At 28.4% G+C, this 14,380-nt stretch overlaps 2 protein-coding genes and 1 pseudogene across 3 annotated transcripts in view; 1 reads left to right on the forward strand and 2 right to left on the reverse strand.

Annotated features, from left to right (window-relative positions):
• Nucleotides 1-14,380, reverse strand: part of LOC119568146 (coiled-coil domain-containing protein 115-like) — a 42,956-nt gene that overhangs the window by 18,581 nt on the left and 9,995 nt on the right. The window lies entirely within an intron of this gene.
• Nucleotides 135-2,464, reverse strand: LOC119568301 (annotated as a pseudogene).
• Nucleotides 11,133-14,380, forward strand: part of LOC119568145 (tyrosine--tRNA ligase, mitochondrial-like) — a gene marked incomplete in the record, with an annotated part of 46,202 nt that continues 42,954 nt past the window's right edge. Inside the window, 5 exon segments of the mRNA XM_037916542.1 lie at nt 11,133-11,295; nt 12,063-12,213; nt 12,412-12,593; nt 13,311-13,470; nt 13,921-13,977. Of these exon segments, the coding sequence (XP_037772470.1) occupies nt 11,141-11,295; nt 12,063-12,213; nt 12,412-12,593; nt 13,311-13,470; nt 13,921-13,977 (705 nt within the window).

The following is a 14,380-nucleotide window of genomic DNA, read 5'->3' on the forward strand; positions in this document are numbered from 1 at the left end:
ATTTATGTCTTATTTTCAGGTTTGAAGATCAAATATTAGTCAGTCACCTCGCAGTTAAAGACTGAGAATCTCTAATCTCGATCTCTATCTCTCTATCTCAATAAATAGAAAATACTCCAATTCTCAGAATAACTCTAACAGTTCTGTGATTCCCTAGCATTCATTTTGCATTGCCACTGGACCCCTGCTTAAATGAACTTTATATCACTTTGGATGGAGCAAGACACGCAAGTGACGGTCTCTCCTGAAAGGTGTAAGTTTTCAGAGCATTTACTTCGACTTCAATTTTGCTGTGCAATAATAGCAGAGATTTACGAATAGTACAAAACCAGAATTAATTGTGTATTCACAGTGACAAACATGGATTGTCGCTTGGGGACACTATGCCTATTCTGGTGTTATGCCAAATACTGGACTAGTTAGAATTCAATAACCTGAATGTCTGCAGAGGTCTTTCATGTCCTTCTTCAGGAAGGAATAATTCTGGGCTAAATTACCCAGAGCAAGGAACTCGGAGGCTGACTTCACTCCAACGTGAATTGGAAAGATTGCAAATGCACCATTTTGAACTCCAACATTTTTGGTGGGCCTGCACTTGCTGTATATCCTAGAGAGTATCTTCATACGCTCACAAGGCGCAGTGCTGGTTTCACCAGTCTCAGCCTCGATTGTTAAGAAAAAGATTTCCTGGTCAATCTCCTTTCCATCTCCTAAACCCTGAACTATAATATCAAGTTTATATCGAACTAAATCAGCTCTGACCCTAGATTCCAATACTTTTCTCAGTCGAACAGGTTTGAGAGGCCCTACAGTTTCCAACCCCATACCCCCCACCTTCTTTGTGTTGGGAAAGTATAAGATTGTTCAACACCCCAAGCCCAAAGTCAGCAAGAGCCATGTGCAGGTGTGAGGGCTCTACTGATACTTCAAAATTCCTACAAATGCACAAATTGGGTTGCAAAAGGGGAACATCTAAGCAGTTTTTTGTAATGGAAATGCTGCTGAGCAAACCCATAGCAGTAACATATTTGTCAACAAATTTTTTGTCTGGAACTGTACTTTTCTCATTAATTAGTCCCAGTAGTCATGTATTGGATTTCAATGGCACTAGATCAGCCGTCTCTGATTAGCTCTTAGAATTCCCTTTGGATTGGACAGCCGCCCAAATGAATCTTGTACATCTTGAGGAATTATCATGAACAAAGCTGGATTAAAGGTCTCCACGTGTGCCTCTGGGCTGGACTTGATGAAGTCTCCATAAGTATTTCCATGATCAGCAAATAGAATTGTTATTGTGTTTTTCATTTTAGAGGCAAATTTCAAATAGTTGACAAGAGGTTCATCAATGGTCTGGACACGTATCCCAGAAGCATCATGTGAAACACTAGATGAAGTGAAGGTTAGAAAAGATTGTCCAGCTTTCAGAGCAGCTCTTTGATATAGTTCTAAATACTCTAAAATATACTCATGATGATGTCTACTATTGTAGCATACTGCTGGCAATCCATGAAATGGATCCTTCTTTCCATTGGCTTGCAGGATTTCACAACTTGCAAGGGTCATGTCTACACTGTCAATATTGTCAGCTGTAATGCTCTTTTGAACTCCTTCCATAGTGACACACCAGAGAGACTGTCATTCATTACTTTTAAGTCCTTCACTAAACCCCATTCCCAGCTCCAGCATAAATCCTCAAGCCAAAGTGTCTTGAAACCTCTCATCTTGTACTTTCCAAATAATCCTGAGATAGGCAAAGGCTTCTTTGGCACATCATATGTTCCAAAAGGAACCTCTGTCATATTAACATAACCAGAGAACCAAGCCTGCCAAGCTTCTAAGTTCTTTGCCTTCACAGCTTGGAATTAGTGAAACTCTCAACTTTGAATGTAGCTCATCATAGAGGCATCCAGAAACCGCAACGGTCTTTGGTACGAACGGTGAATGGTGCGTGACAGAGATCTATCATGACTAGCTTTTTATTGGATATCCCTCTTATCTTTCTTAGGTTTCTTTTCCAGCTTTTCATGATCGTTCTTTGGATGCACAAAGAGCTGTGTGTAGGAATCAAAGTTTTGATCTGCATAAGCCTCATCATACTGTGGCTGCCCAAAGTCTTCAAGGGTACCTGAGCTGTTGGAGCACTTGCGACATATATACAAATAATTTGTCTTTTGGAGGGGGTATCTCAATATAACCGCATTTTGCAATTCGTTGATGCTGACGTGCTTCCATGTTTGTGGTCTGCTTCCTCTTCACTAAATGATTGCCAATGTAATTTTCCCTCAGATCGTTACACTGAGCTGTTGACTGACATAATATTTGAATCTTCAAACCTGAAATCAAGACAATAAATTATTTGATTAAAAGTACAAAATGCTACTTTTCTTGTTTGATTATACTTCAAGGCCTCACTATAGGTCCGATTAACCAATGCTGACAGGCATGGCAAGTACGTACATGCCATGCCCACTGTGAGTTTACTTTATTAATTGTTTTTACACATAGATGGCTACACTTGCACTAAATCACCAATGAGCCAATTATGAGTAATGCCTGTCTCACCTGTTTACCCTTTTCCTTGATTTAAGAAAATATTTTATGTTATATTATTTTGCTGTTACTAATGTTTATAACATTATAGTAATAATAATGTTTATAATAAAAATAACACCATTAATATTCATAGCATTAGTAAAAAATACATTTTTTCCTGCCAATTCAAAGAAAGGTGAAATCAAGAGTGGTCACAAGATATACAAATTGACTTCTTTGTGGCTAAGTATAAAATAAAAATAAAAAATAAGCACAGAATTTCTCTGACAGCATTGGGTTGAAAAATAACAGTTTATCAAAACATGAGTAATACTAATAATCATGCTCAAAAGTACAACAAAGATTTTTACATATAAATATACATATATATATATACTATAATATCATATATATGTATAATAATATATATATATCTAATATATATATGTATATTATGTATATGTAGAATGGATATGTATAGTGTATCTGTATATATGTATATATGTATAGATGTATATATGTATATATGATATACTTATATATGTATATCTGGTATATATATATATGTATATATATATAGTAAATATATATGTTATATATTTGATATATATATAGATATATGTAATATATATATGTATATATTATTTATATATATATATGTATAAACTACTAATATAACATCAAACGATGTATATATATATATATATATATATGTATATAGTAATATATGTATAATATAATAGTAGATTTATATAATGTATATATACTATCTGTATATATTATCATATATATGTGTATCTTTGATTAATGTATTATATCTCTATATATACTGTGTCATATATATCTTATATATATATGTACATCTATTGTCTTATATTATATGGATATCTATTGTCCATCTATATGTCTCTATATATGTACCTCATAGTCATCTCTATCTGTATATATATATGGGTATCTCTATCTGTCATCTTTATATGGTATAATCTCTACTGTCATCTACTACATTTCTATTTATATGTATCTATTTGTATATATAATCTGTATATTATATGTCATATAGATATATTTATCTATATATGTATATATATATGTATATATATATGTATATATCTGTATATATCTCTGATAGTATATATATATGTATATATATGTATTCTCTGTGATATATATGTCTATATTGTAATATATATGTATATAATATATATGTACAAACACTTCCATTCATGTATATGTCTATTATATAGTATATATATGTATATGTACTATATATCATATGTAATATGTACTCTATATATTATATGGTATATGTATGTGTATATATTTATATATTAATATGGCATATATAGACCATATTATTGCATATATATATCATATGTATATATATATGCATATATATTATATCATATAATATAATATATGCGTGATATATAGTTTATATATAGATATGCATATATATAAATATATCATATATATCTATAGTATGCATATAATAGAGATATATGCATAGATATATGATCTATATATATAATTCATATCTATATATATATATATATCTGCATATATTATATAGCATATATATATATATATATCTGCATTATATATATATATATATATATGCATTATATATATATAATATGCATACTATATATATTAATGCATATAATATATATCTATATATATATATATATGCTATATATAATAATCATATATATATATATTATATTCTATATATAGATATAGTTCATAATATATATATACAATATTATATATGCATATATATATATATATAGTATAATCATATATATTATATAATATCTATATAGGATATATATATATAATGTCTATATAAATATAATATATATAGAATATATTATAGTAGCATATATTATATATATATATATATTATTATATATATATATATCATATATAATATATTGCATATCTTATATATATTATATATATATAATATAATATAATCATATAGATATAATATATGCATATATATATATATTAATATGCATATATATAGGATATATATGCATATATTTCTATATATGCAAATATATATCTAAGATATATATAATATATAATTCATATATATATATATCTATATTATGCATTAGATATATATATATGCAGCTGATCTCTGTATATGCTATATATCTATAATGCCTATCTATTATAAAATAGGCCTATATATATATATATGCATATTATATATATATATGCATATATATATATAATATATGCATTATGATATATATATGCATATATTATATATATATGCTATAATATATATATATATAGTGCCAATTATTATATATTGCATATGATATTAGTATAATGCATATATAGTATATATATAGTATTCATATATATATATATATATTGCATATATAGTATCATAGTATTGCATATAATAATACTATATATATCTCATATATATATATAAATCATGCAATATATATGCATATATATATATTATGCATATATTATATCTATATAGCATATAATATATATATGCATATATTATATATGCATATATGTATATTAATGCATATTATAATATATGCATATATATATATATGCATATATATATATTATGGCCTGATAAATATATGGCATATATATTATATATGATCTATATTTATAGTTATGGCATATCATATATATATATACATATATATAAATACAGAATATATATATACATATATATTATATAATGTTATATATATATATATAGAATATATAATATAATGTATATTATATATAATATATATGTATATATAATATAATATATATATAAGTATAATATATAGGTGGTCAGTATATAGTAGGGTGTGTGTTTATATGAGGGGGGTTAGGTATATATATTATAATGTATATATAATATTATATATATAATGTATATTAATATCTATATATCTATAATGTATATATTATATATATATATATATATATATATGATATAATGTTATATCTATATATATATATATTATTTAATTATATATATATATATATATAATGTATGTTTATAATATATATAATAGTATAATATATATAAGATATATATAATGTATATATATATTTATAATACTAATGTTTATATATAATAATATATGTATATATTATATTATATATATCTATATATAATGCATATATACTCTATATAATATAGATAATAGCATAATATAGATATATATTATATCTATATAATAAGTAATGCATATATATCTTTCTCTTCTATATATATTATATTATATATATATCTCTCTCTCTCATGCTATATATTATATATCTATTATATAGTATATATATATATATCTATCTCAGAATGCATATATATCTATCTATATATATAATCTATATATATATATTATATATTATAATAATGCATAATCATATACATATCTCTCTACTACTATCTATATCTCTATTCAGATATACTGCATATATCTATCTATATATATATATATATATCTCTATATAGACGCAAATCTTTATATATATCTAGAAGGCATATATATCTATATATATATATATATCTATATCATGCATCTCTCTATAGATATCTCTATCTATCTCTCTCTCGCTATCATATATATGCAAATCTATAATATACTATATATACTGCCTCTCTATCTCTTCTCCTCTATCTATTATATTATATATATCTATATATCTCGTCTATATATATAATGCCTATATAATATTCATATATTATATATATCTATACATCCTGCCATATCTATATCTCGACTCTCGTATACTAATATACCTGCCTCTCTATATATCTATCTCTACTATTATATCTACTCTAATGCGATCTTCTATATATATCTATCTATATCTATAATGCATATAATATTTATCGACTACTTATATATATATATCTACTGCATATCTACTATCTCTATATATATATACTATATCTAATAATGCTCAGATACTATATATATCTATATATATCTATATATACTATATATATTAATGCATATAGTATATATAATAATTCATATCTATATATACTATATTATACTATATATGCATTATATATAATATATAATATATATAGGTTTATATATATAATGCAATATATATTATATATATTAATACTATATAGTATATCTATATATTCTATCAGCATACTTATATGCATATAGCATTTATAATAAATTATATCATATATACTCATGCCCTATCGATTCTATATATACATCTATATATTTTATCTACTATATATAACTGCATATCTTTATTATATATATCTCTCATCTAGTATAATATCTGTCTTCTTCATATAATGCCTTATTATCATATCTCTCTCTCGCTCTATATCTATCTGCATCTGCTCATATATCTCTTCTCTCTCTCATCCTGCACTCTCTACTTACTCTCTCTCTTCTACTATCTCATCTCTCTCTCTATCTCGCTCCTCATCTCATCTCGTCTCTCATATATATATCTCTATCTATCTCTCATCATGCCTATTATATATAATATATATATATAGCTTATAATCTATATTATAATAATGCTATATATATATATATATACTAGATATATAATATATATATAATATATCTAATGCAGATATATCTAGTATCTATATATATCATGCTATATATATATATAATAATGCATATATATCTGAGACTCTCTCTCTATATCTATATATAATGCCATATATATCTATATCTACTATATATATATCCTATATATCGTATTCGATATTACTGCATCTATATATTCTATATATATATACTATATCTCTCATGCATATACATCTATCTAATCTCTCTATCTCGACTATCATCTCTCCTATATATCTATCGATCTCTCTCTAACCTGCATCTCATCAGCTATCTCTATCTCTACTCTCTATATCTTACTGCTCTATATCTCCTTCTCTATCTATCATATCTATCTCTACTCTCTCACATATATATCTCACTCCTATATATAATATCTCATATAATCTCACTTTCTCATCTATCTTAGTCTATATCTATCATGCATATATATATCATATTAATGCATGATATATAGATATATAATGCTATCTTATTATATATATACTATAATGCATATTATATATATATAGTATAATGCCATATATATATATATTATCATGCAATAGATAATCTATATATATATCTACTCTATACTATATCTAATGCTATCCTATCTATATAATATATATTATTTAATACTATCAATGCCTCATATCGATATTATATAATATATCATATCGATATATATATATATATATAATGCATAGATATATATATATATGTATAGAATAATATATTATAATTAATGCCTATATATCATATATATATATATATATATATATATAATGCATATATATCTATATATATATTGCATATATTATAATATAATAATGCATATATATAGATATATATAATGCATATTATATATATTATATTATGCTATATATATATATATATAATGCATATAATATATATATATATGCCAGATCTATTATATATATATATATGCATTATATATTATATATATATATATATATAATGCATAAATATATATATATATTATATAATATATATATAATGTGCCTATATATATATATATATATATATATATATATTATTATATAATGGGCATATATATATATATATATATCTATATATCTATATATATCTCATGCATATATCTAGATCTATATATCTATGCTCTCATGCATCTCTATATAGACTATCTATCTCTAATCTATACTATATATTCTGCTCTATATTCTATAGATCAATTGCTATCATCTCTATTTAGATACTCTATTATCTATCTATATATCTCTATATATATAATGTGTCTCTATCTATATATCTATCTTATATATCTATCTCTCTAACTCTCCTGTGTATATCTAGTCTCTCTCTATCTCTCATATATACGATAATCTCTACTTAGTATATATCTCCTATCATCTACTCTCTCTATCTCTCTCTCATAGAGATCATATCATGTGTACTCTTCTATATCTCTCTTCTCTCTTATCTCTCTTACTGGTGGGTCTCTCTCTCTATCTCTCTCTCTCGCTCTTCTCTTCTATCTCACTATTCTCTGTGTCTCTCTATATCTCTCTCTCTCTCTCTCTCTCTGTTCTAATCTCTCTCTCTCTCTCTCTCTCTTAATCAGTACTCTCTCATGTGTGCTCCAGCTCTCTCTATCTCTCTCTCTCTCTCTCCTCTCTATCTTCACTCTCTCTCTCTCTCTCTCCGCTCTCTCTACATCTCTCTCTATCCTGTGTCATTCCTTATCCTCTCCTCTCTCTCTCTCTCTCTCTCTCCTGTGTCTCTCCTTCTGCCTGTCTCTTCTCTCTCCTCTCTACCGTTCTCTCCTGTCTTCTCCCTTCTCTCTCCTGTCCTCTCTCCTTCTCTCTTCCTGTATCCTCTCGCAGATCTCTATCTCTCTCTGTCTCATCTCTCTCAGCTCCTTTTGTCTCGCTCTCTTTCTGCTCTCTCCTGTCTCTATCTCTCTCTCTCCATGTCTCTTCTCTCTCTCCTCGTGTCGCTGCTCTCCTCCTCTCGCTGTGTCTCTCTCTCTCTATCTCTCCTCTCCGGTGTCTCGCTCTCTCTCTCCTGTCTCTCTTATTCTAAGGTTCTCTCTCTCCTGTCTATCTTCTCCTCTCTCCTCTCGAATGTCCTCTCTCTCTCTCCTGTCTCTCTTCTCTCTCTCTCTCCTGGATTCCTCTCTCTCTCTCCAGGTCTCTCTCTCTCTCCGGTACGCCTCTCTCATCTCTCCTGTCTCCTCTCGCTCTCTACGGTCTCTCTCTCTCTCCTTCCTCTCTCCTATCTCTCTCTACTCTCTCTCTCCTGTCTGTCTCTCTCTCTCTACTCTCTCTATCTCTCTCAATGTCTGTCTCTCTCCTTTTTTTTTCCTCTTCTTTCCCTTCCCCTTACCCTTCTCTCTCCTCTCTCTCTCTCTCTTCCTGTCTCTTCTCTCTCTCTCTATCTCCTGTCTGTCTCTCTTCTATCTCTCATCTCGCTCTCATAAATTATATATATAGTATAATATATTATATATATATATATTATTAGATATATATATTATAATATATATGTATATATATATATATGTATATAATGTATATATATATTATATATATATATATATATATTATATATATATATATATAATATATATATATTTTTTTTTTTTTTTTTTTTTTTTTTTTTTTTTTTTTTTTTTTTTTAACGGTAGGTTATGTTTGAGCCGCCGGGGGTCACAGCATGATACTTAATTGTATTTTTTCATGTTGTGATGCTCTTTGGAGTGAGGTAGTGGTAGGGTCCCCAGTTCCTTTTCCACGTGAGTGCCCCGTTACCTTTTAGGTAATCTTCTCTCTACTTATCAGGCTTGGGAGCGCACTGACTTGGTCTGGCTGCCCACCCCAGTGGGCTAATAGGCAATCGAGGTGAATTTCCTTGCCCAAGGAACCTCATCACATCTAGGTTCGATCCACCCAAAATTATTAAATCAAAGCGCGTGCTCACATATGCGCGCGGCGATGTTGTGTGCATGATGCACTCACGAAACTCACATGCGGGACCGGAAATGCTATATATATATATATATATATATATATATATATATATATATATATATATATATTATTATATATTATATAAAATCTACATAATACCTATTATATAGATCATATACTACATAATAAAATATATATATATTATATTATATTTTAAATATATATATATATATATATATATATTATATGATATATGTATATTTTAATGTTATGATATTATTTAAAATATTTATTATATATATTATTATATATATATGATATAATTATATATAATATTTATATATACACGCTGATATTTTCCCTCTATTAATTCTCTGTTGTATTATTCTGACGAAGACCTTCGAACCGGGTCATACTCTCTTGAAATTGTGAAATATTCATTCTCATTCATACTTTCTAATATATATATTATATGTATATATATATGTATATGTATATGTTATATATTGTAATATATGTTTTAGTATATTATTATATATATATTAATAGTATATGTATATATGTATGTATATATATATTTTATTTTGTATATGATATATATAATATATATATATATATATTAATTAAAATTATATAGTATATATAGAAATTTTTATATATATATATATAATAATATATTATTATATATATATATAGATATATTATATATATGTATATATATATATATATATATTATATATATATATATATATATTATGTATTATATATATATAATATATATATATATATAATATATATAATATATATATATATATATATATATATTATATATATATATATTATATATAATATATATATATCTATATGTGTGTGTGTGTGTGTGTGTGTGTGTGTGTGTGTGTGTGTGTGTGTGTGTGTGTGTGTGTGTGTGTGTGTATATATGTATATTGAGAGATATGTAAAATTGATAGTCACAAAAGTGTTCACTTATATTTTGGTATCAGATTTACACAGAAGCATATACCTCCAGATATTATGAGTTACAAACCTTATTTCCTAAAGTTCTTTTCGAATTTGCAGATGTTGAATGTGATCAGGAGATGTGCCTTAGATGGTTTCTACTCGTGCAGAACATGTCAAAAGTTTCAGTTCCAGCCCAACAGGTTTTACACGTCGAAAAATATCCTAAAACTGGAGGAGAGGGGCCTATGGGCTGATCGGTTTCCTGAGTCGAAGTAAGTTTGGTTTTGCTATTGATGTTGTTGTTATTATTATTATTAGTTATGTTTATTGTTATAATTATTGTTGTTGTTATTATTATAGTTATTGTTATTGTTATTAATATTAATACTAGCAGCATAATTTTAAGACCTCCATAATGCGTTATTGGGCTACGTCCTGTAGGTTGGAAACCATGGCTGCAGATGTGATATGGTAGCTGAAGATTTGCTTTTGTGTCATATGATATAATATAGTGTCAGATGATATGATACGGTGTCAGATGACATGACTTGGTGTCAGGTGATCTGATATGGTGTCAGATGACATGGACAATGGTGTCAGGTGATATGATATGGTGTCACATTCTTGGCTGCTAAAGGACAGAATGCAAAGCAAGCACTTGTGGTCCTTATATCCTTTAGGTACTCAAAAGAAAACTTGCATGGTTCATGGAAGGAAATTTATATTGGGTGCTTTCTTGCCAAAGTGCACCTCCTATAAAGTGAACAGCACCATAGTATAGTGAGAGACAGAAGGATCAGCTATTGTCAGACAAAATATTTCATGCCTTTACAGTTTATGCACTACTTTTAAACCAATTTCCTAAGGTGAAAAAAAGGTGCAAATGAGAGTGAACATATTCACAGTACAGCAGACATATGGGACATTGGGATCATGTCTTCGTCAGAAATACGAAGCAGTTAATTATCATTCATACCCTTTTCTTCATTTTTCACAATGGACTCTCTTCAATTTCCTGATATAATTTTCTTCATTCTAGCACAAACAAGTTGATTGAAGAGTTACTAGAACATCCGCATACCGTGTACAGTGGCTTTGACCCCACTGCAGACTCACTACACGTCGGAAACTTGTTAGTGGTGGTGTCGTTACTTCACTGTCAACGAGCAGGACATAACGTAATTGCTCTCGTAAGTAAAGGCATTATATAGTTTTACTTCACTTATTGGTTCATTTGGAGAAGTAATAGGCTGTGGTTCCAAAGGGTAAAATTAGCAATAACATACATACCGTCCACAAATTTCCAGGTTATTCCATTCAGAGCAAAAGATTAAGTTTGCAATACACATACAATAAGGCATTACAAGCCAGAGCTTTCAATACCACAGGTAGGCGGGGCAACAGCGCAGGTCGGAGACCCCAGTGGGAGGAGTAAAGAGAGACCGCTGCTGGAGCCGAAGGTGATCGAGAGCAACTCCAAAGGCATTGCCGAAAACCTTCAGAGAATATTCAAGAATCATCAGCAGGTGTTTTGGGAGAGAGGAAGTGAAGAAAATTTGGCACCTCTCAGGTATGGAAGTAATTTTAGTTATGGTGTTTATTATTATTATTGTTGATATTGGTAATATTTTAGTAATAATAATAATAATAATAATAGTTATTGTTGATGTTATTATTATTATTATTGTTAATATTATTATTATTATTAATATTAATATTATTATTAATTCTTAAACAGTTGCCTTTCCAAAATATGTGTGCATACAAGTAGAAACAAAGCAGTAATAGTAAAGATAAATAAATAGTTAAGTTGATATTATTTATATTAGAGACATCAAGAGTAGGGCAATTGGAGATGAAAAAATTTCTTAAAAAAAAGAAAAAGAAAAAAGGTACAAATACAGATTTGAATATTGTCTCACTCCAGCTCTTACACCCTCACCTAAGGCAAAATTCTAAGTGAGTTTGCAGACCTGTGGACATTTCCTCATTTTCTGTAATTTTCATCCCAAATTGTAGAAGTGTGTCTAAGGCCATAAATATTATATCAGTGGTACAGAACACCATCTCATTCTCATTCATTTTTTGCCTGACACATTTCCCTTCTTAAAAATAATTGTAAACAAGTCCACACACATGAGAAAAATGTCTCATTCTCTCTCATTCTTACCCTTGCACCCCTTTGCTAGATGTCAAACTTAAACCGCGCGCTGTAAAGACTTCGTTACGAATAAGAAGAAAGCATCATATCTCTCCCTTTTATGACTTCCCTCCACACCCCATGCAGAATTGTGAATAACTATGACTGGTACAAGAAGCTGAATGTCGTGGACTTCCTGAGAGTGGCGGGTCGCAGCTTCCGTATGGGCACGATGCTCTCCCGCTCCAGTGTGCAGTCGCGGCTCAACTCGGAAGACGGAATGAGCTTGACGGAATTTACCTATCAGGTCTGTAAGGGGGAATCCTCTCTTCGCTTTTTTCTTCCTCTGCTTCTACTACTTCTTCCACTTCTTTAACCTCTCCTGTTTCGTGTTTTGTATCTTTATCTTTGTCTTCTGGATCTAGTTCTATTTCTTCTTCTTTTTCTTCCATTTTCTCCTTCTCTTCTACTTCTTTTCTTCTCCTTCTCCTTTATTTTCTTGTTCTTCTTCTCCTTCCATTTCTTTTGTTGTTAGTCATAGTCATTGTTTCAGTTCCTTTTGTCTCCATTTTCTTCAGATTATTCTTCATCATTTTCTTCTTCTATTTCTTCCTTTTTCATCCTTTTCGTATTTATCTTCTTCCTCCACTACCTCCTCCTCCTTATTTTATAGATCCATTGTATTGATAAATTTAATGTTATACTGAAATCTATTTTTTTCTTCTTTATTAATGTGACATTTTCTTCCCTTTTTTAGGCCCTGCAAGCGTATGATTGGCTTCACCTGTACGATAAATATAATTGTACGATTCAGGTGAGCAAACTGATGCTGTTGTGTTGTATTTGTACTGTATTTGCATATAAATGTGAGGGTATCATTTCTGCTCTTATTGTATTTCTTGTTTTTATTGTGATTATTGGTGTTGCTGTTAATTTTGTTATTGTTATGATTGTTATTTTCATGACTATTGCTGCTATTAGTATTGCTATTGTGGTTGGTAAACAAGCTTCTCTTTTATGAAAATCCTACACAGTGTAGGTAAGCAACAGCTTTCAATGGGTCACCTTGTGCTTTTAGGTGCACCCTCATAACCATTATTATTATTATTATTATTATTGTTATTATTATTATTATTATTATTATTATTATTATTATTATTATTATTATTGATATTGTTATTGTTATCATTTCTTGTTATAATGTTGTTATTGTTATT

This window comes from Penaeus monodon, chromosome 43 (genome assembly GCF_015228065.2).
Source record: "Penaeus monodon isolate SGIC_2016 chromosome 43, NSTDA_Pmon_1, whole genome shotgun sequence".
Taxonomy (NCBI): Eukaryota; Metazoa; Arthropoda; class Malacostraca; order Decapoda; family Penaeidae; genus Penaeus; species Penaeus monodon.